This window comes from Hylobates moloch, unplaced genomic scaffold (genome assembly GCF_009828535.3).
Source record: "Hylobates moloch isolate HMO894 unplaced genomic scaffold, HMol_V3 SCAFFOLD_11, whole genome shotgun sequence".
Taxonomy (NCBI): domain Eukaryota; kingdom Metazoa; phylum Chordata; class Mammalia; order Primates; family Hylobatidae; genus Hylobates; species Hylobates moloch.
The window spans coordinates 93658800-93686373 of record NW_026652286.1 but is presented as its reverse complement, the minus strand read 5'-3'; the positions used below and the strand labels follow the sequence as shown (position 1 = coordinate 93686373).

Genomic DNA, 27574 nt, shown 5'->3' with positions numbered 1-27574 from the left:
GAGGCATGGCTGGGGAGGATAACAATGGGAAACCCAGCCAAGCTAGAAGTCTTGAGTCTGCAACTCTCAGAGGGATGCCAGTCTCTAGCAGCACTGCCCTTTCCCAGCTGTGTGGAGCTTTGCTGAGAACACTGCTGAGCAGAGAGGTCAGGTGCTAAGTCTGGAACTCAGGGGCCCATTAATAGGCTCGAGGGCTGTTGCCTTCTGAACAAACTTCCATGAATTCTCAGTGGTTCTTGGGGTTTAGGGAACAAATGTGGCTCATGATCCATTCAACTGGGGTCACCAGAGATCACTGATTTATCTGGGGCTGTAATAACAGGCACATTTCGAGGAAGCCCGAAGTTGAGGGACTCTTGTACCTTGAACCAAGTGTCCCACCCCACCAGCCTGGGCACAGCCCTGCAGGGCCTCAGCCGCTCCTCACCATGCGCAGGTAGTTCATGAGGCTGGTGCCGTGCTGCCAGATCTGGGCCGAGCCGCAGGACAGGGGCTTCACGCCGATCTCTTGGCTCCGGTTCAGTTCCTGCACTGCAGTCACCACAGCATAGACAGCATCAAACAGCAGGGCCGAGGAGAGCTGGGAGAGGCCAGGGAACAGGCGGAGGGAGGGAGTGACAGGTGTAGAGGAAGAAGGAGAGGGGAGGGAGAAAATAAGAGGAATGGAGGAAGAAAAGAGAAAGCAAAAGAAAGGGAAATAAGAGTGTATGTTCATCGCCCTTGGCCCATGTCCTGTCTCTGGGCCAGCTCTACCTCATCTAATAGTCAGGTGTTCACCCAAGACACGCAATGGTGGCAAAGGCTGCTCTGGGACTGAAGCCTTGTGATGGCCCTTTGGGCCCCACATGACTTCAAATGTACCCTCTTCTCTCTGCTCCAGGGAAACAAGCAACTGCCATTGCTCCCAGGAATCCTCAAGAAGAGGGCAGGGCTGCTTATGTCAAGAAGAGAAAGGAACCTGCCACTGCCCCCCTATCTGCCCATTCTGTAAGGCTCAGTTGAAGGTCACTTCCTCCTACAAGACCCCACGATATTGTTTCTTCCTAAATGTGCCTAATATTAGTCCACTTTGTACTGTACAGCTTGATGAGTTGGTATGAAGCACATGGTGAGTTCAAAGCCCAAAGATGAGTAGGAGCCTATTCCTGTGATTACAGCAAGACGGGGAAGGGAGGTATGAGGAGACAGGCCACAAATAAGGGGAACATGAGACAGAGTGTGGTAGGTCCACAAAGGTCTTGCCGGGGAGGGTTCCAAAGAAGGAAACATCTGGTTGGGCAATCAAGAAAGTCTCTCATGGAGGATGCTGCATTGGAACTGAGCACTGAAGGATGGGGTGTCACTGAGAAGAGGGAAAGGCATTCCAGAGCATGGAACTGCAGGAACAAAGACTAGAAGGTGGAGAGTTGGACCACTCCTAGAGGGAGAGGAGGGCAGAGGAGGGGCGGGGCTGGAGGAAGCAATCCATCACTCACATGGCAGGGGTCATGCTATGCAGGGCCTGAAAGTCAGGGAAGAGGTCAGCACAGTTGTGTGCCCACATTTTTATCTTCCCTATTAAAATGCAAGCTTCTCAGGGCAGGGAACACACAGGACCTTAATCTCTATATTCTGCACAGCATCTGTCATGGGGCCTGTCATGCGGCTGGTCCCCAAGACATTTGCTTGACTTGAATTAATTTCTGGCTGAAATTTGCCCACTACCCAATAAGTGGATACAATGTTTGCAGCCTGTGGGGAGGGGAAAGCTGGGTATCTAGGTGGAGGTGGTAGGAGTGGAAAGACAGAAGCCACCTGTCCTTCAGGAACATGCAATCTAAGGAGGAGATAATACCACGCTATGTTAATGTACGCGGGGCCCCTGGCAAAACACAAACAAACAAAAAAAAACAAAAAAAAACCCTAGTAAGTGCAATTGACTATACACTCAGTACTGTGCCAGGGCCCTGAGGGGGTTCAGGAAGGCAGGTGGAGGCCTCCTGGGAGGAGTGGTGTTACAGGGCTAGAAGTCCACACACAGTCCCATTACGAGGCAAGTTCCTTCACTGAAACACGACATTCCATCACTGGCGACTCAACATTGCCCCATCCAAGCCTCCTCTTTCAACTGATGGCATCCTTGTGAGGGTCCCACGTGAGACCCTTGTGAGAGCACCCTTGTGAGACCACCATTCCATGGGACTGACTGCTTACAGCCTGCCTCCTTCCTAGCCAGCCCTGGGACACTGGCCCCTCCAAGGTTGGATGGAGGGATGCTATCTCGGGCTTTTTTCAAGCTCTCCAGGCAGAGCGTAAGCAGCCTGAGACAGTGAGGTGTCGAGGAAAGAGCTTGAAAGCATGAACACCAAACCCAGAGTCCAGATCCCAGCCCCTCACTATGTGCTGAGTGATCCCAGGCACATGAATCCAAGTGAGCAACAATTTCTGCATCTGTAAAAGAGAAGCAGCAGTCCCTGCCTCACAAGTCTGTAAAAGTGCTCTGCAAACTGCCAGCGTCAGAAACAGCATTCCTGAGGGCAGGGGCTGTGCCCTCTCAGGTCCAGACAGATGTTGGCAGGTGCTCAGGAAGCAGGCGTTGACTGAACTAAGTAAGGCTCCAGGGAGTGGTAAGGATAGGGGGCTACTACAGGCAGGGTGGATGGGCTTATTTCCTACCCAGTTCTGCTACATGTTGGGCCAGGAGGCCTATGAGGGGAACTGGGTGAGCCAGCTCTGGATAATCTCTTTAAAAGGCAATTACAGAGCAAAACAGTCAACAAAGTTTGTCTGTTCCAGTCCAAGTTCACCTGCATCACGAAACTACCTGGCTGGTATATGCTTTCTTCCTCCCTCTCCCTCTCTCCCTCCTCTTGCTGCTTCTTCCCCTCCTTGCCTTGCTTCTTTGCTTTATTCCCACATTTATTCAGCCACTACCATCTGGCAGGTACCATAGACCTCAACACCTTCCCACTCTCCACAGAGACACTGGATCAGGCCAATGGATACCATAGACCTCAACACCTTCCCACTCTCCACAGAGACACTGGATCAGGCCAATGCCCTCGGCCTCCTTCGAGTCTCCTGCCTCCTCTGCTCCAACTCCCCTCCTGTCTGTCCCTTGGTCCCAGAGCCTCCTGGAGCCTGAAGACTAAGCAACAAAGGGCACCCAGTTCTCACCATGGGGAACAGTGGACACCTCTGCAGTCCTGCTGAGCTAGGATGAGCTGGGCTGGGCTGCCACACTCCCGAGTCCCTCCATCCATCATCTTCCACTCTCTCTTCTCTACCTCCCTGCTCTTCCCCTTTGCCCGCAGCTCCTTCTTCATTTGATTCACCCTGCATGGCAGTGAATGCTCCTTTGCAAGCCTACAACCGTCCTTGTCCTTCCATGTAACTCGCTTTCCCCTGAGCACATGTGGCTCTTTTATTAATGGGCCTCTCACATGTCACAGACTAATGCTGCAGATTCTCCCTTTCTGGCTTAGACAAATTGAGGGGAAGTTAGCTGCCCCTACTGAAACTGGCTTCTAGATCCTTCTTTTGGCTATTTAAATGATACTACAAACCAACTTCTGTCCCACCTTCTCCCTTGCCTCCCAGTTAATCTCACCATTCTCAGATTCCCAAAATCATGGAGTGTTTGAGCTGGAAGGAATTCTAGAAGACAACTCATCTGGCCGGGCGCGGTGGCTCATGCCTATAATCCCAACCCTTTGGGAGGCCGAGGCAGCTGGATCACTTTGAGGTCAGAGGTTCAAGACCACTCTTGCCAACACGGTGAAACCCCATCTCTAGTACAAATACAAAAATCAACTGGGTGTATTTGTGGGCACCTGTAATCCCAGCTACTCGGGAGGCTGAGGCAGGAGAATCGCTTGAACCTGGGAGGTGGCAGCTGCAGTGAGCCAAGATTGCACCACTGCACTCCAGCCTGGGCAACAGAGTGAAACTCTATCTCAGAAAAAAAAAAAAAAAAAAAACTCGTCTGACTCTCTTCTTTCACGAATGAAGGCACAAGGCATTCTTCTCTTGCCCAAGGTCACAAAGCAAGGCCTGGAGGCCCGGTACCCCTTTGTCCAGACTGGCTTCCTCCCCTCTCCACAGCACTGTCTTCCACCTCCCTCCCTCTGAGAAGCCTAGGTTGTTGTTGCTCTATCAGATTTATTCTTACGCCTCATCTTCCAGGACAACTTGGGGCAATCTTTCATTGTTGCCTTCTCTGCAGCAGATGGGGGCGTGGGACTCTGGTGCCAGAGTTGGGGTAGGAAGGGGTGGTGGGCAGGCTTCTCTAATGCCCTGGGCTGGGGCCATCACCCAGTTTGCCTCCTGGCCAGACTGGTTGTTTGTCCTCATGTTAGCCCCTCAGTTAAGAGCCATTAAAAACGAGACTCCGTCTCAAAAAAAAAAAAAAAAAAAAAGAGCCATTAGCCATTGGCTGCCTACCTAGCACCCATTCTCCCCTTCTTCCTCCCATTTTATTTAGGTACCCTTCCCTGTCCCAAGCTGCAAGGAGCTTCAGAGGAGGCTGAGCCAGCCCCAGGTCCCAGGGAATCCTGGGTGGTCCAAGGTCCCCATGCCAATATGTGGTTTGGGACAGTGTGAGTGACCCCATTGAAACAATGAGCCATGAACTCAGGAAAGTTTCCTGTCTCCTAAGAGGACGCTCCTTCTCTGTCCTCTGGACGTGTCTGTGTCTGATGGGGATGCTTGGACTGCTGCAGCCAGCCCAGCTCCAGCCTGAGCATGAAGCTGGAACCAAGTGGGGACACAGCAGAGATGGAAAAGATTTGGTCTCCAACCTCATCACTCCGGAATCTTGCTAAGCCATGCAATAACACATTTCTGTTTTCTCACAAGACATTTTAATACAGGGTTTCTGTTGCCGAGAGTACTCTAGTACCAAGGCCCTGGGGATCCCTTTCCTCTCAGAGGCATTGTTGCACCAGGCCCCAGCGTCTACGGGCCCCCTCCCAAGGCCCCCTCTTCCTCCGGTGAGGCTGTGTGCTGGTCCCCAAGAGACCCTCATCACAGCAGATTTGCAGAGGAAGCGCCACACCGTTTCTTACATCCTCCCACCAAGCCCCCAGCTTGTTCCTGCCGCATGGTTGCCACTATTCCCACTCCTCCGTCTGGGACATGGTTTTCTTGGCTGATGCTCTCTTATTAGCGCATGATGTGGATGCTGAGAGATCCGTGCATGCCTCTTGGCAATGTTCTTTGGCATCTCTAATTCCATGGCCTTCAAGATTCTTCGAGTGCTTCTAGTACTAATGCCAGCTAGGGATGCTGGGTGCAGGGAGTGGGTGGAAGGAAAATCCTCAAGGTTGTGGTCTCCTCTCCACCTGTGTGGCCTTCAGAGGGGCAAAACCAGTGACGTGTCCCCTGTAGGCTCTGGGCTTCATGGTTCCTCTCTGTGGTTCAGCCTGGGCTGGTCAGAGCTGACCCCTTCTAAACCCCAAACGTCTTCTCCCACACTGCAGTCTCGTCGGGTTCCTCCACCCATCACCAGGCCGCTCTCTTCTGCAGGCTCCTGGCACTCTGCCCACGCTTCTCACCTGGATCCTTCAAACTGCTCTGAGAATTCACCTCCCAACCCTTGTGCCTGCAGCTATCTCCTCACAGTCACCAATCTCCTGCCCTCACCCAATTTCTCCTCTGATGGTGTGCGAGCCTGTCATCTCTCCTTTTTCAGTCTCCATCCAAAGATTTTCTCCCTCTAATTTTTCTCCTCCATTTTCTTTAGTCTGAAGACTTTGGGGGATCGAGACCATCCTGGCCAACACGGTGAAACCCCATCTCTACTAAAAATACAAAAAAATTAGCTGGGCATGGTGGCACACACCTGCAGTCCCAGCTACTTGGGAGGCTGAGGCAGGAGAACTGCTTGAACCCAGGAGGCAGAGGTTGCAGTGAGCTGAGATTGTGCCACTGCACTCCAGCCTGGGCGACAGAGCGAGACTCCGTCTCAAAAAACAAAAAACAAGCCCTCCATCCATGTCTCCACTTCTGGACCCACCAGGTGAAGGAAGCAGCCCCCCCCCCCCCATTTCCACCCCTTCTCTGCTCTCTCATTCCATTTCCTTTTCCTTTCTGTCTCTCTGTGGCCTCCACTTCTCATCTGTGTGTGCACCCCTCTCGCTTTTGTCTCTGCTTCTCCTGTCCCTGTCTCTTCTAAATATTAAATTCCGCAAATGGCTTAATCCTCATTTAAAATCCTCTCCTCTTTCTTGGCACCAAAATGTTGCTTGGCAATGAACCCTCGATTCTCTTGTTTTTATATTTTCATTTGGTTCTTCATTGTTATTTTCTTTTGAGCTGTTTGCAAATTGTTTAGGGGAATGCAAGGCTCTGTATAAATTAAGATGAATCAATTGTGACTCAGGGAGCTGTGGCTGAGTTCCTTCCCCCTCCCATGACATGAAAATAAGAATATCTCCTAAATACACACCTGTAACCCTCATCTCTCTCCATGCCCCAGATGACAGGATTCCCAGGATCCTCCCGGATGCCCATTTGTCTCTGAACTTCTGCAGCTTAAACTCTATCCCCCAATATAATACCAGGACAGGAACCATTAAAATCCCATGGAATAGTTCTTACAATCTGGATTTTATTCAATGAAATAAACACTTAATTACAAACATCTGCTTTAGCCTAAATTCTAATTACTTAATCTAGCCATCTGTAATTTTAATGATTTTCCAGGATTTTTGTTCTTTGCAGCGTGATTAATGGGAACGGCGTGTGAAGCTAGCGGGTGTGTGTCTCTATTTGTGACACCCCTTCTTCTGCTTGCATTGTCTCAGGTAGAAGTACATTTGCATCTCCTGTCGGCCACCTGGCAGGTATGACCTGGGGGCGTGGACTGATCTTGCTTTCCTGGTTACCTCTCAGTTCAGCCACTCCTCTCTCAGTGCCCTTAGAACAGGGCTCCCTCTCCAGAAAGCTCCACTTAGAATGCCGAAGGCCTGACCCGGAAAGTGAGGAAGAGCGGGAGACCCTTACCCAAGTCAGGAGAAAAAGGCAACGGAGAGAAGAAAGTGCCAAGAGTGAAGAAAGAGCGGGGAACATCATGTGGAGAGAGAGAAACAGAAAGGAAGGTCTAGGGAGAAAAGGGTAAATAAAGAAGGGGAGAAGAGGGAAAGAGAGAACGTCCCCACTGAGGCTGGAGCTGCAGCTTTTGTAGAACGCTTGATGGCGGGGACAGAACCAGGCTGTTTTCCTGAAACTGCCTCCCTTTCGCCTTCCAGCTCCCCAGAACATAAAAGAGCTGGGCTGTTTGTGCTGTGAATTTCTCAGCCCCCAAAGAGACAGGAAGATGCACCACTTTTCAAAAGCTGGTTGCTAAAGTGAGAAGCCTTGAGAGAGGTGTGTTGCTATTGTCGCTGCCGTGAGCTTCCTTTCCACATGCTGAGGTGAGAGTGTCCAGAACACCTTCCCTTCCCTCTCGGAGGCCACAGAGACAGTAGCTGGAAGGTTCTCTGGCACTGGGAGACAGATGCAGGTTCCACTCCAGGTTATATTAGAGTGCTGACCACAGGGGACCCTTGATGTGCCATCCAGCACTTCCATGCCTCAGTTTCCCCACTTGTCCAAAAGGGCTACATGACCACTCTTAACTGTTACTAGGATGCCCTGAGGAGGAAAACAGAAGGCAGGATAATTTCACGGGAAGGGCTACAGGAGTCTTCAGCTCCGTGCCGAGGTGAAACCCAGTGGGGTGGGCGCCCTGCTGTCCTCAGCAAGAAAGAACACTTGTCCATTTTATTGGCAAGAAAACCAAAGGGGCTTGGCTGAGAGAAAGCTGACTAAAGTAGACGCAGAATCTGATCAGCACAAGGACCAGCTGTAGGCCTGAGGCTCACATGGATGCTCCTCGCATGGTCCCCTGAGACAGCCTTGAGCCGGTGCAGCTCAGCCCATCTTTACTCTTGTTCTCCGCCGGCAGCACCAAGAGAGCCTCAGAGAACACCCCCAACTCACTGAATATCCCCCAAGCATTCTTGGGGAGCATAAGATGCTGAGGCCTTGGGAGGTCTGACATTGGACTGGGAAGGAGACAAATGAGGTCAGGGTTTCTATCTTTTAAACCGCCCTGGGCGGCATCCTCAGGACAGGACACCCTCTCCAGTCCACTGAGCGAGTCAGCATAGGGCCCCTGCTCCATTGGGATGCTGTGGACCCTGCCTGGTGCTTTGAGCACAGAAGAGCAGTGAATTACTGGCTTCCCTCTCTTCGGGCAAGCCTTCCCCGACCTCTGCAGGAAGAACTCAGGGGCTTTCCTCCGCTTCCTGAGAGTAACATACGTCGAGGAGTCACCTTCCCAGAGGTGGAGGTGAACCCTGCTCCTGTATGGCACATCCGGAGGGCAGTGGCTTTGACCTTCACTGTGTGACTATGTGATGGTGCCAATCCTTCGTCCCACTCTGCCATGGTTTGTTTGGTCCCAAGTCGCATGTGGCAGTGACCCGGATGGGTTGGATAAAGGGGGTGGATGCTTCACAAATGGCTTTGTGCCATTCTCACAGGAGTCAGTGAATTTTCACTCCAGTTCCCACAAGAACTGGCTGTTGAAAAGAGCCTGGCACCTCTTCCCCTCTCTCTTTTGCTTTCTTTCTTGCCATGTGAGCTGCATATGCCCTCTCCCCTTGCCTTCCAAGAATGGAAGCGTCCTGAGGCCCTCACCAGAAGCAGATACTGGCACCATGCTTCTTGTACAGCTTGCAGAACCAGGAACCAAATAAACCTATTTTCTTCACAAATCACCCAGCCTCAAGTATTCCTTGATGGCAATACAGATGGTCTAAGATACACTCTGTATTCGGGTATTCAGACTTTTTACCATGTGCCTTTGCATTTTTTTCCTCTAAAAGGGAGAGTATATTTCCTCACTCTCTAACATTGAGTTTGTGTGTGTGACTTTCTTTGGCCAAGAAAATGAGGGTGTGCCTTTCTGGGAGCCTAGGACTAAGAGGTCTTTGTGTTTCCACTTGTTTTGCTGCCCTTCTGCCATCACCATGAGAATATGCCAGGCTGGCCTGCTGGTCCAGGGGAAGAGTGAGAGGTACTGGCCCCAAGTAGGCCCAGTCTGGATTAGCCAACTCATGCATGCTGAGAGACCTCAGCCATAGCAGCAGAGCCGCCTGACTGAGCCAGCTGAGACAAGCTGCTCCCTCGCTGACCCACAGGTCCACGGGCTATATAAATGTGTATTGTATGCATATTTATTGTGTATCATGAGATTTAGGAGTTGGCTGTTACACAGTATTTACGTAGCAAAGGCTACCTGATATATTTAAAAATGCCTATTCTAGCATCTGGCATATACAGGTTATTATATTAACTTACTTAGTGAATGATTGTGAATTGAAGATAGAATCATATCTGATTCCATCTTCACAATAATGCTCTAAGATGGTCAGGCATAATTCACCTAAAATTATGGAAAAAGAATCCGAGGCCCACAGGGGTTACATCACTACCTAAGATCACATGGTGAGAAAATGTCAAGGCCAGTATTTGACTCCAGGCTCTGTGACTCCAAGGCCAGTGGTCTTTTCAGCCTGTCTGACCATGGCAGCACTGACCCACAGCTCTGTGAAAGGCACTCCTGGCATTTGTGCTGGATCCTTACAAAGAAGCCCACTAGGAACCGAAGGACCCTCATCTGTCTGCTCGTGGCCAATGTGAGCATCAATGCAAAGGCAGATACCCTTAGAGGGAATGAGGAAATAGAGCCTGGGACCATTTACTTCACTAGGCCAGATGCCAAATGTGGTGAGCCTGGGGTTGAAAGGAAAGAGACAGATTTTTTTTTTTCCTTTCTTGATATTGTGTTGCAAGCCTTTCAAGTTTATCAGTACCTATTAAAATACTGGAATGAGAACCGTAAGAACAGCAGACTCAGCTGGGAGAACACGGCTTGCATTGCTGCTAGGGGTTGAGTCTGATCCTGCACATGACACTGTGCTTTGAGATGTCCCTCTCTGTCCCTTAAACCATTTAACGGACATGACTCCTTCCTTCAGCTGCCCTCCCCGGTCCTTCCCATGGATTTTTGCCTCTTTTAGGTCTAAAATATCTTGTTGGGATGGGTTCCATAAACCTTCATGAAACTCTGTTTCTCAAACCCACTCCTCCTGTCCCACTCCCTGGATCAAAGCTTCCTGAGTTTTCCATGAGCTCTGACCTCCTTAGCTACCCCTTCCTTCCTAAGATGTCCACGAGGCTGCACGATCATAAAAGCACAGAGTTTTGTGAAAGGTCATTAAGTCCAGCCCCTGGCTTCCGCAGCCTGCCTCCAAGGTCACCGTGTTGGCCAAGTACTAATTAGATGCCAAGTGTGTAGATGTCTAGATACGCCTTTGCCTCTGGGCATGTCTTATCAGAGACAGGCATCACTCCTATTTTAAAAACTCACCAGAGAATTTCCCACTCCAGGAGTGTACCCAATTCCATTGCCATCTCCTAGACCTAATGCTTTTCCACTTCTTTCTATCTATAACTCATCACTCCGCCTGACTCACTCACTCACTCATTCATTCAACAAATACCTAGTAACTACAGTCATGTGTTGCTTAACAATGGGGACACATGATGAGAAATGCATCATCAGGCAATTTCTTCATTGTGTGACCATCATAGAGTGTGCTTACACAAATCTAGATGCTATAGCCTACTACACTCCTAGGCTATATGGTATAGTGTAGTGTTCCTAGGCTACAAAACTGTATGGTATATGACTGTACTGAATACTGTAGGCAATTGTAACGCAGTGGTAAGTATTTGCATATCTAAACATACCCAAACATAGAAAAGGGACAAGAAAAATGTGGTATTATCATCTATGGGACCACCATCATATAAGTTATCCATTGCTGACTGAAATGTCATTATGCATGCATCACTGTACTTCCATCTAGCCAGGCTCAATTACAGTAGAGCATGGCAAGGAAATGACAGTTCTAGAGAGATGCAGAGTGGAACAGAGGTTAAAAATATAAACTGTAAAGCCATACGGCCTGGGTTCTGATCGTGGTCCTCTGCTCACTGGCTGTGTGACCCTGGGCTATTTGCCTAACCTTTCTGGGCTTCGGTTTTATCATCTGTAAAATGGAGATACTGATAGTAGCTGCCTCAGGAAGTTGGGGTGAGCATCACAAGGGCTGCCTCATGGGGCTTTTAAAAATAAAATAATGTGTATAATGGGGCTAGGACAGGGCATAAAAAGCCACATAATCCTAGTCTCCTGAGAACTTGCCTTTTAACAAATGTACACAAGCAGATATTCTTGGCCTGCCCCCACGGAGAAGAACATCCAACTCATTGGAGAATGGCCATGGAAAGGTTTGCTCCCGTCACACATGCCAGAAGGAGCCAGAACTGTAGAGAGGAAGCACAGGGACTGGGCAGAAGGGAGCCACTCTGGATGAGCCCTGACTCAGGAAGTGGCCAGGGGGTGGACAGAGCACCAGACCAGGAGCCAGGAGTCCTGGGGTCTAGTTCCACTCTGCAACAGCCTCGATATTTGCCCTTGAACAAGACCTCCACATCCCCACTCCACATCCCATTCCAGCCTGGGCTTCAGTTTCCTTATCTGAAAAATGAGGGAGTAGATCAGCTTAAAGGCCCTTCCAAACGATTCTCGGATCCTAAACTCAGGCAGCTCTCGGCAATGGTATTATTGAGAGTCTGGCCACAGGGGACTTGCAGACATCACTAAGTGACAACCCAGTGCCTCCACACAGCCCCCTCCCTGCTGCCTACAGCTCATTGCTTCCCAAACCTCATCCCCTGCAACCACTTCCTGCACCTCTCTACTCCCCTTTCTGAGCTGGGACTGGAGCGGAAGACGGCTGGACTCCAGGAGGGTGTGTTGCCCAGGGGTTGGCCCACAGAGGGGCGATGTGCAGAGGCCAAGGGGTACCGGGAAAAGCTCTGGCGGGTACTTACCGCAGGCCCAGTGAAGGGCACATGGTCACAGTTCTCCTGCCAGGACTGGTTGAGGCTCTGGGCAAACTCTTGGAAGAAAGCATGGGATTGGTTGAAAATGGAAAATCCCAGGATGTTGACACGATCATCCACAAGGCTGTCCATTCTCTGGAGTGAGAACTCCTGGAAAGACCCAGCATCAGAAATAAGAACATAGTTAGGAAGGAGTGAAGTGAGGGATGGACTTTGGTAGAGCACATCCGGGTACCTCATTCTAGTCCAGTGAACACCACACACTCTGTTGGGATCTAGGGGTCCAGAGTTAACGAGATCAGTTTTTCTGGGAGATAACACTGTGATGGTGGAGGATGGAGGAGAAAAAAAATAGCAGAATGATCTCTAAACAAGTGATATACAAGATGTACTAGCTAGAGAGAGAAAGAAAAAAGCCACGTGCCTAGTGGAGGCAGCACTAGGCACACGGGGTTTTTTCCACGGGAGGTGGGATGCTTGAGCTGTGTCTTGAAGAATATATAGGCATTTTCTGGGTGGAGAATTGTGGGTGGTCAAAGGCTCCTCTAGCCAGAAATCCCCATGTATACAAGGCAACAGAGCTGAGAAAGTGCATGGCCCTTGCAGTGAACTGCCCATGGTGTGCTTGTACTTTGATGAAGACATCACTTCTTAAAGTGTGATTCTACCGTCAGCATCATCCAGGTTCCTTTTTAAAAAATGATAGGGCTGAGCCCAGTGGCTCATGCTCGTAACCCCAGCACTTTGGGAGGCCGAGGCGGATGGATCACTTGAGGTCAGGAGTTCGAGACCAGACTGACCAACATGGTGAAACCCCATCTCTACTAAAAATACAAAACTAGCCGGATGTGGTGGTGCATTCCTGTAATCCCAGCTACTCGGGAGGGTGAGGCAGGAGAATCGCTTGAACTGAGGAGGCAGAGGTTGCAGTGAGCCAAGACTGTGCCATTGCACTCCAGCCTGGGCAAGAAGAGCAAAGCTCCGTCTCAAAAAAAAAAAAAAAGGATGATTCCTGAACCCCACCTACCACCACCTGAATCCGAATCTGGGGAGCTGAGGCCCAGGAGCTTGCATTTCCAGCAGGACCCTAAGTCTTATACACCTGAAGTGTGGGTTAGCACACTGGATACAAGGGGGCCTGGGAGACGGATGGTGAGAAACGAAGCTGGGGCAGTCAGCAGAGGCCAGACCATAAGAGTCAGGATGCCAGGCTTGGGAATGTGCCCCTTGTCCTATGTGTGAGGGGACCCAAGGGAACTGTCAGCGGAGGAATGCCAAAACCAGGTTTGCTTTCCAAGAACCTCAGCCTGAAGGTTTGCGGGTAGGGTGGTGCCTTCATTTACCACTAAGTTTTTCATTCACTTGATAAACATTGAAGCATTTATCATGTGCCAGACACGGTTCTAGGCATGGAGGATATAGATGAGAGAGACACACTTGCTGCCCTCAGGAAGCTTGCAGTTAGTGGAAGAGACAGATAGTAAGGAAACAAATTCATCATCACTTCGTATAGCTATGGGGATGGGAGTTGGGGTGAGGGACTGCTACTTTAGATGACGCAGTCAGGGAAACCCCATCTAAGGCAGTGACATTTAGAAGCTCAAAGGGGTTCTCCTGCAACCCACGGTCCTCATGCAATAACCCTGGTGGGGCCAAGTGTTAGCCTGCAGGTGTGAGTGCACCGAGGCCAGTTAGTGTTATAGAGAGGAGCAGTGTCCTCCTCTGAGCTCTAAGCCCTGGCCCCCAAGGTCTCCCTGGGCCCTGTACAGCAAAACCAGTCAAGAGGGTGTAGATTATTCACCTCACTGATCCCCGCTCCCGGAAAGATGCCTTCAAATGTGTGTCAGGCCACCTTTTCACACAAAAGTCACATTCATTGCATGTTCATTCCAAGTGCCTCACACACAGCTCCACACCCTCGGGGTACACAGGACTTCCAGATCCCAGGACTAGCCCGTCAGCCACTCAGCCTGACATGACAGATGGCAAGTGCCTTAGGCTTTCCTTCTGGCCAGGCAGAAAGATTGCTTTCCTCCAGGCAGTCTCCTCTTCTGAAGACTTAGCTGCTGTAGGCCCCTGGCGCCGCCCTTGCATCCTTGCCACACAGCCCCAGACACAGCCAAGGCCTCAGGCTGCAGGCCTGAGCTCACCTGCCCAGAGCCCGGATTCATTAGCTTACACGTGCAAACTGGAGGTACCAAGCTTCCTTTGAAGCCACCAATGCCTGACAGAGTGGATTTGGATAAGGATTAAGTGTATTTTGGATCCTGCCACATTCCCATTAGGAGAACAAGGACATGCTAGAGAATGTATTGATTCCTACACTGATATTATCTCCTGTCTCTCTAACGGGCAGCTGCCCACGGGCTATCAGTAGGCACAAGGGGGCAGATGGCTAATGAGAAGAAGATCCATTTGGCAAGGGTGCAGTGACTGGGCAGAGCCAGACTGTTGTGGGCAAACCAAGGGGCCTGGCTGGGCATGGTTGGCAGGGGCTGGAAAATGTCCTCTTCCCTGGCTTCCTTATCATTGTGGGCAGACACATCAGCCCAACTCCATCCTCTCCCCACACACATAGCCTGATAGATGAAGGCTCATTTTAAGGAAGCCCTGAGGCCCTGGATGTCCACAGATTCACAGTGGCAGCTGGGCTGATATAGTGGCTTCAGGCTTTGGTGTTCAAATCCAGGTTCCTTACCATACTGGCTGTATGACTTTAAGCAAGGTCTGTAACCTTCTGGGCTTCAGATCCTTGTTTTTTAAAAAGAAACAATATTAGCAACCTTATAGGTTATTTTAAGAAACAAGTAAGATGCATGTAAAGCTTAGCCTCCTATTTGGCAAATATGACAGCTACTGAAAGACCACCGTGAAATCTGGGGTAGCTTCTGGCTCTCTGCCTCTTCAGTTCCACTTGTCTTGGAAACCTAAGTTAGAAAGGTATTCCCTTCAAATGCATGTTCTGGGTGGAGTAAGAATGAATGAGTTAATTACAGACACTTAGAGAGAGTCTACCCAGAAGTCAGCCAGTCTATCTTCCTGCCTTTTTATTCCTACCTTCTTATCCCTCAATTATATGCAACTTTCAAAGGCCCCTTAAGATAAAAAGATTCCAGAAGCTTCCTTGATAATTCATTCTATTTATAACGACAAGATAGCCTGTGGAAGGACAAGGAAGGGGGAGGGGCACATTCTTTTACTGCCATTTCCCACGACACTCTAAGGTTCTAGTATCTAAGAATCCTTACAGTTAGGAAATTCTTCTTTTTATCTAAACTTAGACTTTCCTGCTGCTATTGAAGACTATTGTCTGAAAGAATATGGGAAATAGCTGACCACCACCAGTTTACAAACAATGAACATCTTCTGTGCCAGTATTTCTCAAACTGTGTTCCTCAGGGCATTAGGTTTCCAGGAGACATCAACAGAAATTTCATGAAGACAAGGTTCCATGCTCGGATGAGGCTGGAAAACAATGCATATCATATCTGCCTTTTCAAGCTTCATAATACTCACTAGCATATTAAAGGCTGAAAAAAGTCCAGCAGGGAAACAGCTGGTTTAATTTTGTTTAACCCTGAACTTCCCAAACACACTGACCATGGAACAAACTAGGACCATGGGTTTGTTTTTTTTTTTTTTTTCCTCCAAAATCCATGAGTGCCTGGCAGCAGCATGCTTCAGAACACAATCTGGGAAATGCTACTCTACATCTACTCAGAGAAGCATTTCTTATAAATCCAAAGTCAAGTGGTGGAGACATTTTGTGGAGAGAGATATTTCATAAAACTAACACATTTCAGGAATGGAAGGGATTAAAGTACACCCGGTTTCCGCTGCCCACCCATCTTGAGCCCTACTTAAGAATGCACACCTGGCTCACTTAGGCTCCCATTGTGCCTCCCCAACCCCGCCCCAGCCACACTGCCTGGCTGGTTGTAACCTTCATACAATGACAGAAAAGGAACAGTCCCTCGGGTGGAATAGGTTCTCATGGGAAACTTGATCCTCTTCTTATAAATGTCCCAGGAAGGGATATCCTGAGTGTCCCCGCTCCCAACAGGAGTCGACTCCCATTGTCCCAAATCAGGGAAGCAGGGTGAAGAACAGAGCAAATGGGGCCTGGTAAAGCCAAGTGGTGGGGCAGAGACCAGGACCAGGTCTTCCACTACTCCAAGTATGGGTGGCTTTGTGACGGACCCCGTGTTGCATTCTTTGTTCACACATGTGGCCTCTCTCTACAGGTGGCTGTGTGTTTCCAGGAAGCAAAGATATGTCTGCCTCATTTTTGAACTTCACACTGCATGTAGAGAGTGCTTGGTACCTAAAAGCTGTTTGGTCAACGCTGTTTTGAGGACAGTTGATTGAAGACATCTCAATGCCTTGGGGTCTTACTGTGGCCAACTCTAACACCAAGCACACCCTGTCACACCTCCAGAAGGTGTAAAAACATGAGTAGAAGCTGTGCTAACCACTGACTGTCCTCTGTGAATTGCATTATTGTATTTTTTTTTAAATCCTGACAGCTTGCTTTATCATCATTGGGCTTTCACATGAAAAACATCTTTAAAATGTGTGTGCGTGCATGCATGCATACATGTGTGCAAATCTTTTTGTATACAATGGTAAGTAAGTGTCCAAATAGCTATAGTTGAAGGTCAGGTCAGAGCTACAGGTGGATACAGGGAGATGTTACCATGGGATGAAGGAACGACTCAGGGATAATGGCTTGAGAGCTACGTGGAAGGGCACCCCTCACTTTCTGCAGCAGATGTGCCATGTCCAATGTCCTGGTTTACAAACAGGCATCCATTCACTGCGAGCTGCAGGAAGCTTCATGGGTCTACAGCCTGTTCATCACCTGGGCCAGGGAGCAAGGACAGGCTCTGAGGCGGGGCTGAGTTGGGCATGGCCCCAGACAGGTGGAGGTCCTAGAGCTCAGGTAGTTTTGTTGGAGGAAGAGAGGAAGAGAGGGTCTGGGAAACTGTGAGATTACCATGGCTGCAAGAGGCCGACCATGCCTTATACCACACAGGGTCCGGCACCAAGAAACGTAGAGCTTCAGTGTCTGGTGTCTGGAAACGTGGAGGGATAAGGGAAAGGCTGGGCAGACCTTGTGGGCAGCTTCTGCAAGGGAGGTCTAGGGGAAGCAGGGCCCTGGGGACATGTTCAGCTGGGCTAAGCAGTCAAGTCCCATCACTGGAGGCTGGATTTAGTCAATCCTGGGGACAGGACCAGGTTAGTCAACTACGGCTAAAAGCACAAGAACTTTTAATGACCCAGATTAAGTTTCTGAGTTTGACCTTAAGTAGAAAAGCAAGAAATCAAAGCACAGGTCCAGGTGGTGTCCTTAAATCAAGTTCATCTCCTAACCCAGGCCAAATGGGTAAGCAGGGGAAGTGGCATTCCGTGATGTTTTCTGCCCAACAGCCCCTTCCCCTTTGCCTTCCTAACCAATAAGTGCATTACTATTCTCGCAGGCACCTAAGCTAGAAACTTCAGAGACAGCCTCAACTCCCTTATTTCTTAACTCCACACCCAGTCAACTGCCAATTCTGTCAAATCTATCTCTTAAATGTCTCTCGAAGCTGTCCCTTCCTTTCTAACCCCTCCAGGTTAGGTCCTCATCATTTCTCCTCTGCAATAGCTGCTATTTAATGGAGATCATGCCTCTGATCTTGGGATACCTAGCCACTATGTTGTTCAATTCCCAGGTGCCATTTATACTGATGACCATGTGAATGGTGCCCCTTGGCACTGTGCAATGTGGCAATCACACCAGGAAACAGTAGCATGTATTAGGAAGAGCACAAGTTTTGAAATAAGACAGTCCTGGTTTCAAACCCTCATTTGGCCACATACTGGCTGGCTGATTTCAGGCGGGTCTCTGAACTTTTGATGTGTTCACCTGTAAAGTGTGGGTAAGAGCATCTACCTTGCACAGGTAATCCATGAGAAGTGCCTGGCACACAGGCACTCATGGCCTGGGAGTCCTCTTCTGTCTAAGTGCAATCCATCTTCCACGCTGCCGGTGTTACCAAAGTGGGTGCACTGCCCCGATCTCCTTCCTTTTCCTGGTCCCCCTGAACTGCTGGGCCCTGCCAAAAGGAAAGATCTGGCCTGGAGGCTTCGCCTTCCTCTTTCTCTTCCTCCTTGTTTGGCAAGAGGTGACTCTTAGCTACTTGTCGAATGAGAAAAGTTTTGCTAAATAAGTCACCATAGGCTGGGCGCGGTGGCTCACGCCTGTAATCCCAGCATTTTGCGAGGCCAATGCAGGGAGATTACCTGGAGTCGGGAGTCCGAGACCAGCCTGGCCAATATGGTGAAACCCCATCTCTACTAAAAATACAAAAATTAGCTGGGCGTGGTTGTGTGGAGTCCGCCTGTAGTCCCAGCTACTCGGGAGTCTGAGGCAGGAGAATCGCTTGAACCCGGGAGGCAGAGTTGCAGTGAGCCAAGATGGTGCCACTGCACTCCAGCCTGGGCGACAGAGACTCTGTCTCGAAAAAAAAAAAAAAAAGTCACCATAAGATGCTAATTGCTTGGTCTGGCTATTTGTGTTGAGAGAGAAGCCTTTAGTTGAAGTTCCAGATCTTCCAACCATGAATAATCACAAGAAAGCAATAATTCTAATAATAACTACTACAATTTACTGACCACCAACTGTGTGCCAGGCAAAACTGAGCACTTCACTGAGAACATGAGAGAGCTGAGGTTTGCCTCACGTCGCATCTGTTCAGCATGAAGAACCCAGAAAAGGAGTCACAGCAAGTACCAGGGTGCAGCAGGTGGGAAGGAATTAGAAGTCAATGCAGTATAACTGCAGGCTTGTGTGGCTAAGATGGCTCAGAGAAACAGGCAGTCGAATGCAGCTTGGTGAACTTGGCCAACTTCTGCTGAGAGCTGTCCAGCAGCCTCAGCCACCCCTAGTAAAACCTCTCCATGGTCATCATTATTTGAGCCTCAAATGCTTCCCCGCTGGCCTGTGAACTCCTGGAAGGTAGAATGGACTGTCTCACTCACTGCTGTGTCCCTGGCACCTAAAAAATCAGTGAAACCTAAAGCTGCCTTTTGGGCTTAATTAAATGGTTACGAGAATAACTGTGCTGGAGAGAGTGGGTAAGGGTTTGGAGTCACAGCATTTTAAATCATACACTGACTGTGGGTATTTTGACCTAGATTTTCCTCTCTGAAAGCCCACATTCCAAAAACCAATCTTTTTTTAAAAAAAATCTTTTAATTTCTTTATTTTTCTCTTTTTTAATCAGAAAAGTTTCCTCATTTTAAAATAGGGGAAATTAGACTTCACTGTGCCATCGTGAGACTCAAAAAAGGTAAGATAATATATAGGAGAGCTCTGTGCAGACTGGAAGTATGATACAGACTCCTTATTAGTATTGTTAGAAGTAATAATAGAATAGCTCAAGGAATGCATGTTTCACGCACTTTCAGGGATCATTAGCAGGTAGTGAGGAAGGCAGTGTGCGGAGGCCTTTCTGAAGCGCACCAGATCACGCCACAAAGGTGGCTGGCTGTCTCCGGCGTCTGCATAAAGCCCTCAGCCCCAGGTAGCCCAAGAACCTTAACAGCTCCCCTCTCACCAGGGCCACAGGCAACCTATAAAAGGTGTCACCCCAACACCTCTGTGACCTCTGAAATCTCTCCGAATGTTAACACCTGCACCCGTTTGGGTTATAACTGGCCCTATTTGCAGCCTCTTCACTCCAGAACTGGCTCTGCTTCCTAACAGTGGTGTTTAAAATCCTTAACCCCCTTAACAGTGGGGTTTCAAGCAGTCCCTCATTTCTTGCCTGCTTTCACCCAAGCCTCAGCCTTTGATCCTCTCTGCTCCATGCTCAGCCCTGGACCCTAACTGCCTGGGAGAGGAGGCTGGCAGCCTCATGTCACCCACATCAAAGTGATTTATGAAATATCAATTTATTACTGAGTATAATAACATCAACTGCTTCCACAGATGTGGCTGAATGAAGCTCACAGGGTACTTTCATGCACTGCCTTTGGGTCTCCCGACCATAACTGGAAGTGGACAGAACAGGTTTTACTCATTTTCACATGTGGTAGAAGAGGAAACTGAGGTGCCCAGGAGTTAAATGTCTTGCCCCTAAGACAGACATGGAATTAAGATCCAGGTCCTTGGCAAATAAGACCAGTGATTATTCTATCTTCCCTACTGTGTGCTCAGCACTGGGCTAGGCCACTAGGAGGTGGTGTCGAAGCATACTCCGTCACTGTGATTGTTAATGATTGACAACTTCAAATGTTCTCACCCCAGGAGTCCTGAGAACACTAAACAATTCTAATTTCTTAAAATATTATTATGAATCTGAAAGGAGGAAGATATCCTTAAGACTGTATCACTCTTTAACTTGAACTCCTTATTTTGCCACTTGGATCTGCTTCCCTCCCTTGGTTCCCTGTTTGTGAATGTCACATGATCCACCTGTCAATCAAGCTAGAATTTAGAATGTATCCTCCACTTCCATGCTCTCACTGTCCACATCTCATTCATTCATTCATGTAAGCAGGTATGCACTCATTTATTGTCATTTGAGGACATTATGATTCCTTTACATCTCTTGAATCTGATCCCTGCCCTCCACCCCACCATCTCTACCTCAAATCAGATCCTCACCAGCTCGGTCCTAGACTACGGACTCACTAGTTTCTCCTCCTTTAGTCTTGCACTTCTCCAAGTTCCTTCTCCATGTTATTGCTGGAGGGATCTTTCTAAACTCCAAATTTGATCATGAACTTCCCCCTCACCGAATACTCCTTTATTGTATACAGGACAAAAACCCCTTGGCTAGACATACAAGTCTTTTCATGCTGTGATTCCTGTCTACCTTTTCCTCAGTGTCCACCTTGACCTCCTGCATCACCCAAGCCTGGCAGAAGTGGCCACTCAATCATGCCCCCGTTACACCTCATCTACATACCTGTCATCACTTGGAGCTTTTTATCACGAGCTTGTTCAAAGCTACCTCCCCAAGGACTAGATGCCATTTGAAATAAATGCACTTACATTATCAGTGTTCACTCTGGTGCACCCCATATAGAAAGAAGTCAAGGCTGTTGACTAAAAACATTCAGGAAAGGAGCACTTGTCAGGCTGTGCCTTATCTCACCCCATTGGCAGCCTGGTCCTCTCACCTGCCCAAGGCTCTTCTTAATAGCTAGATCTAATGCATCGCAGAAGCCAGGCCCCAGACCCTTGTCTCAGAAGTCCCCTTTTAGCCTTTTTGCAGGAAAGCCCTGGAGCCACCAGAAGTCCAAAATCTCCTGGGCACCCTTACATCCTCTCCTTCCCTCCTGAGCCCCTTAACTGCGGTACCTGTCTGTCTATTTATCTGCATCAAAGCCTGTGCTCTCTGTGTAGGCTGGGAGATGGCTTTTTGTGTTATAGGTCTTTGAAGACAGTAGCAGCTGGGAGGCTAATTCATACCTGTCAATGAATTCTATTTAATAGGAGATTTGGTCCTAAATCTCCCAGCTTTGGATTCTTCTCCCTGCATGTTTCCTATTCATTTACCCCCATAACCTGGACATGCACATCCCTTCCTCCCAGGAACTCTGTCCTTTCTCTGCTCTTCTTTCCCAACGTGAGTCCACAAACAGGACTTCAAAGGCAGACCATATTCCATCTTGTTCATGCTCTATCCCCTTCACTATATCCTACACTTGCGCTTAGCAAATGCTCAATACACATTCATTAAATTAATTCATGTTCATCTGCAAACACCCATCAGGGTAGAACTACCTTTACAAAGACTTCAGTCATATGTTTCCAAGAAGAGGAAGGCAGAGGCCAGGTGGAAAGCCCGCTTACCTCCTCGGCAGCAGCTGGGTCTGTCTTCATTTTTTTATTTACAAGACTGTTCTGGGTCTCTAGGTGCTAAATAAGTAGTTATTAACTGTGTGGTTAACTGTGTAGCCGAAGCCTCAGTAGGTCAAGTTGACATGAGAACTAGTGGACACCTCGGGCTCTCCCCTTAGGCTGCAGTGAGCTACCACTTTTCTGCAGGCTTGCTTCCTTCTTCAGGCACTGATCAGCATTCACTGATCAGGCCTCCTGTCTATACATCAGTTGCTAAACCTCTCCTTTCCCAGGTCCCAACACATTAGCCTCAGGCATGTAGAGATCCCAGGCACCCCTAGCTCCATTATCCCACCAGGCGTACAAGGAGTTGTTTAGGAAGATGAGTGATGCTGTCAATCAGTGGCCTCTGCCTCCTTACTAATTTATGTGCTCCATGTTGGCAGCAGGATCAAATAATGGGTTCTCCGCAAGGGCTGAGCATCTTGCTGACTCTGCTGTGTTCTAGAGGCCACCAGGCTCTCAGAAAGGTTCCCACAGTGGGGGCGGGGGAGGGGCAGGGATATGCATAACAGATTTTCAGCTGTTGGACACTTTTTAGATCTTAGTCTCACTCATTCCTTCATTCATTCCACAAAAACATGAGTGTCTCCTTGAGAACACATATCATGTTGGTGTTCGAAATAGAATGATAAGCACACACCATGCCTGTCCTCAAGATGCTTAAACTTAGGTGGAAGGCAAGTCCTGAAGAATGGTTAATTAGATGGCGCGGCACGTATAAGGTGGTTTTTTCTACCAGAATTGCTGCTGATATTCCTGAGCTGAGAGCTGACTGCAAGTTGAGACCTGAAAGCTGAGCAGGAGTCAGCCAGATAAAGGTGGGAAGAGGAGTTTCACTAACAGAGAAACCACAGCATGTGCAGAGCCCCCAGAACAGCAAGAACTTATGACAGATTCAGGGACCTGCAAGTCATTCAGTATGGCTGGGGTGTGCAGTGGGTGATAGGGAATAGGAGGTCACAGGAGTTATGTTAAGGAGTTCAGACTTTATCCTGAGGGTAATGGGGAGACAGCCACTGAAGGGTTTTAAGCAAGAGAGCAATATGATCAGGAATGGGTTTAGGACTATCTTAACTCTTGGCCAAGATAAAAATCCAGCTTTGGAATTCACAGGAGATGCGTCTACCAGATGAGCTATGGCTGGAGGCTTCAGTGGGATGGGCAGGCATCAGGCTTGCCACTGGGCTCTGAATGTGAGGGAAGCCTCAGATGGTGATTTACTGAGCTCATGACGCCTTTGACATGGAGTGGAGCCTGATGCTGAGGATGGAGAAGCTGGACTGCTTAATAATAACAGCAATTGCTACTCCTAATGGTGCTTGTAATACAATAGCACTTATAATGTAATAATAATAATAATGCGATTCGCCATAATGCCTTTTATTCTCAGTCTCCTGCTTTCCAAACATTCATTAAATCTCAAACACTCTTCTCAGCAGGGCCCAAATTCCTCAGGGCCACGAGCCTCCCTGCTAGCCACAGCAGTTTCAAGAGAGAGGCCTTGGTTTCCCCCTTTGCCTTGGCTGTCAGTTTTCCCTCAGGGGCTGGTTTACAGACCATCATCAGGAGGCAAGGGACGGGCCCTGCCCTGAGCTCTGCCTTGCTTCAGCAGAGACAACACAGAGTTTATCATTTGCATGATCAAGGGATGTATGGATTTCCTGCCTCAAGTGTCTCCAGCACTCTCCTCCTGGTGCCCTGGCCCCAGATCTCTCCTTGTATACCCTTTCACCAGATGGTAGAGGAGAAAGGAAAAGAAAGAAACTAATTTACACAGTTGGCATGTGTGGTAGGCAGGATTCTAAGATGACCCCCAAGAAACACACATCACACACACACACACACACACACACACACACACATACTCCCTAGGACTGTGACTAGGATGAATTTTACCTCTGCAATTAGGTTACGCTATATGACGCAGTTGGCTTCAAAGAAGGAGATTATCCAGATGAGCCTGACCTAAGAGTCCTTTAAAAGCAAAGAGTTTTCACTGGCTGTCTGCAGAAGAGGAAGCCAAGGAGATATGAAGTGAGAGAGAGACTGGACTACAGTTGAGATGGAGCAGTCGTGGGGAAAGGACCCAAGAATGGTCTCTTGAGGCTAGGCTGTCCCTAGCCAAGAGCCAGCAAGAAAACAGATTTCATTCCTATAACCACAAGGAAGTAGATTCTGCCAGTCACAGGAATGAGCTTGCAGGGGGACCCTATGCTCTAGATGAAAGCGTAGCTGATGACACTTAGATTTCAGCCTGAGCAAAGAGCCAGTCATGCCATGCTGGACTTCTGACCTATATGACTTTGTACTAATAAATGCTCCTGTTTTAAGGTGCTAACTTTGTGGTAATTTGTCACACAACAATAGAAACCAATACAGCACAGAAAAGCCAAAAAGATCAGTTTGACAAGTACAAGATGTGGGCTGGGAGGTAAAAAGCAGATTCTCACATCTGCCACTTATTCAGCGAAGACCCTTGAACATCTCTGAGCCTCACTTTCATACTGTGTAGAATTGGAACACCCACCTTGCAGTGTTATTTTGAGGGTTAAAGATCTTGAGTAGAAGGTGCTAGGCATGGCATCTGGCACATTGCTGGTACTCAAGAGCCAGCAGTGCCTATTGTGATAATACCAGCTTTGGGAAATGGGTAGATTTTTATTATTAGACTCTCTTGATTGTGAATAATTGGAAATTGCTGGATCAGTAGACAGAAGGAAGGCCGAGGCATGTCTCATTAAATTAATGAGACTTCTGAATCTTTAACAACTTTGTGATAGAGGGTCAAGACAGCTTCCTTTTCTCCCAAAGCTCTATTAGATAGAAGGCCTGGGCAGTCAAAGGGGGGCATTTCCATTATGTGTCCAGAGATATTGAACCACAGTAGTCTCCAGGGTCTTGTTCTTATTTCAGTTTGATGTATTTTATATGCACAGTCTGATGCACCCACTCACCAATGCTCATGGGCATAGAAATGTATGTGTGTGTGTGTGTGTGTGTGCGTGTGTGTGTGTTGGGGGCAGATACAAGCAATGCGTTTCAATTTTTATTAAACAGATGCTACACAAGTATCTCAAACTCGGCTCTGGGAGCCCCGTGGGACTTATCTTCCCTGTCATGCTATTTGTCAAACATCAGCAAAGGGGTTGTCTGATAATTGGTTCCTCCGAAGCAAAGCAGAGTTTCTTCACCTCCACCAGGGTCTCAACATCCCCTGTTGAATGCTTCTTCAGTTTCTATTGACTTCCTGGCAATATCCATTCGGTTCTCACACCCCCTGTTCCCCTTGGTTAGGAATTGAGGGTATCTGGAAACTCCTGCCTCACCTTGGAGAACCAGATCTCACTGAAAGGCCCAGGGGCTGGCTCTTCCTCCCCTACCCTAGCTCTGGGTGGTATAAAGACCTAATTGGTTAATTTTCACTTTTAGTGATCCTGCATCCCCAGGGTACAGTGTCTGGCTATTCTTCCAGGATAACTGACAATAATGCCTCATTTCCCCCCTGGATATACTGATTCATCAGTCCCAGCTGAGACCAACTCTTGCTGTGGGTGGAGAGCAGATGAAAGGACTCAAATAGAACAGCTTAATATTGGGGTACTCTTGGGGAAAGTTCCCATGCAGCTTGGGGCGATTCTTCTGATCACCTGAGCTTGCCAAGGGAAGGGTCTCATCTCTGATACCTTTTTTTCCTCTTCCCCTAGCCCAACAGGACTGGGTGAACAGCCACATACCCACCAGCCAAGTAAGGCAGTGGCTCGATTCAAATGCCCCCTGAACCAGAGCCTGCGCTAGGTACTGTTAGCATAAGGAGAGGGAAAGTCAGAAGTACTGAGGAAAGAGCGGCCACCTATAAATGCTGGCAAAAAGAAAGGCGAACAGAGCATAGGAGGTAAGCCCTGCCCACATGGGGTCTCCTGGAGCTCTGGATGAAGTTCGTCGATGGCACGTAGCATCTTAGAGTCAGTCTGTACCTCTACCTACTACTACATCCCCTGCCCCCTCAAGGGCTGCCCAGCCATCCTCCCTGCAGCATTCCTGCTCCAGGAGGGAGTTTCTCCTGACTTGGATCTCAGGGTGAGAAGGCTTCCAGGGTCAGGAACAGGGAGGCACTCCAGGGTTGGCAGAATAAAGTTCACCTTTCAGATGCTTATTCCTAGCTGGCACTGGAAGCGAACCAAGGCTACGCCACCTTTAGGACTGGCCTAATCTCTCTGCTCCTGCCCTAGGGAAGCTCTGGTTTCCATTCTCTTTTTAGGCCAGTAGGGCCCATTCCCTGGAAGAGGGACACCTATTGACAGCTATCCAAGTGGTAATCCCTGGGTCTGGGATTTTATGATATTTAGCCGGGGACAGGCATTTGTGACAAGCCACCACCAAGCTAAAGGTGCTGACTCAGGTCCACTTGGGATTATGCCTTTCCTCTTCCCCTGCCTTACACAGGATAGTAAGTTGGCTGTCCGTGTGGAGTAATATGAAAGCTCTGAAAGGTTCTCCCCACCACCAAAATACCTTCCTTACAAGCTCCACAATTTCTCATGCAATCTGCTTCCTTGGTTAAGGCCTTAGCTAAAAAGCAAATGTTGTCTGGGATGCATGAGCCATTAACTGTATGTATCCCCCACTTAGAATGTCCTTCTCAACCTGGCTAACTCCCATTGATTCTCCAAGGCCCTTTGGATTGGCCTATTCCAGGAAGCTTTTGACGAACCTGCCAGGCTAGTCTGGAGGCCTTCCTTTGATGGTCCCCTAATACCTTGTGCATATCTTAATCACTTTAGTGAACCCACTGATTTATGATAAGCTGCTTGTGTTCTTCTTCCCCTCTAGTCTGACCTCCTGAAAAATCAGAATTTTATTCTTCACTGTATCCCCAACACACAGCACAGTAAGCGCTCAGTTAATGCTGATCTAGGGAATTGTGAACTGTGTGAGTGAGGAGGCCTCCTCTCTCTACTCCTGACTCACTGTGAGAGCCAGGCCAAGTCACTTTCCCTCTTCAGTTCTGTTTACTCAACTGTAAAAGGATGAGATTTAGTTAGATGCTCTCAACAATCCAAAAGAATTTAATGTTGTCATGGACATTAGCACCTTGGCACGAGGTGGATTTTCAGATTGCCCTCTCATTTGTCAGGGCTCCTTGGAGCAGGTGAGGACACAGGACAGGTACTTCTGGGTAAGGGGGTGGTGAGAGATCAACACAGCTCACAAGACAGGGGTGCTCCCCCACTCTGGGGAATCTGGACAGCTGAGGGCACTGCAGGGCTGAGCCAGCCAGATGAGGACACTGGAAAACCGTGAAGAGGAGGGTGGCCGATTTCATCTGGAAAACAGCCTGGCCAGGAGAATTCATCTGGTTGTTCATTATGTATTCATCCAATCCATAAACTCAACAGAATTTCAGAGTTGAAAGGTCTTTGGAGACTTTCTAGCTTGTCTCCAGAGAAGAAAGGGCTTGTCCAAGATCACACAGTCAGTGGGACAGCCGAGACAAGACCCTGGGCCTACTGACGCCAATTCCAATGCTGAAAAGTCCGGCAAATGTGCGTAGCAGAAGGACATCATCTCACCTGAGACTTCCTTGGCTGGCTCTCGCTCCACCTCTCTCCATCACACTCTCCTGCTCAAGGCACAAAAAGGACCATAACTTACCACTGCCTACATGTCACTCTCCCATTGCCATCTCTAACCCATGCTTCAGTAAGGGAAGCCGTATCTGTAAACCTTCATCCA

General features: G+C 48.7%; 1 protein-coding gene across 3 annotated transcripts in view; it reads right to left on the bottom strand.

The window, feature by feature from the left end:
- GRIK4 (glutamate ionotropic receptor kainate type subunit 4) overlaps nucleotides 1-27574 on the bottom strand; it is a 483112-nt gene that overhangs the window by 113834 nt on the left and 341704 nt on the right. For all 3 annotated transcript variants that reach the window (XM_032167730.2, XM_058446675.1, XM_058446676.1), the window contains exons 9-10: nucleotides 11932-12093; nucleotides 428-580 (exon numbers count right to left, since the gene is read on the bottom strand). In XM_032167730.2, the coding sequence (XP_032023621.1) occupies nucleotides 428-580; nucleotides 11932-12093 (315 nt within the window). The remainder of the gene's footprint in view (nucleotides 1-427; nucleotides 581-11931; nucleotides 12094-27574) is intronic.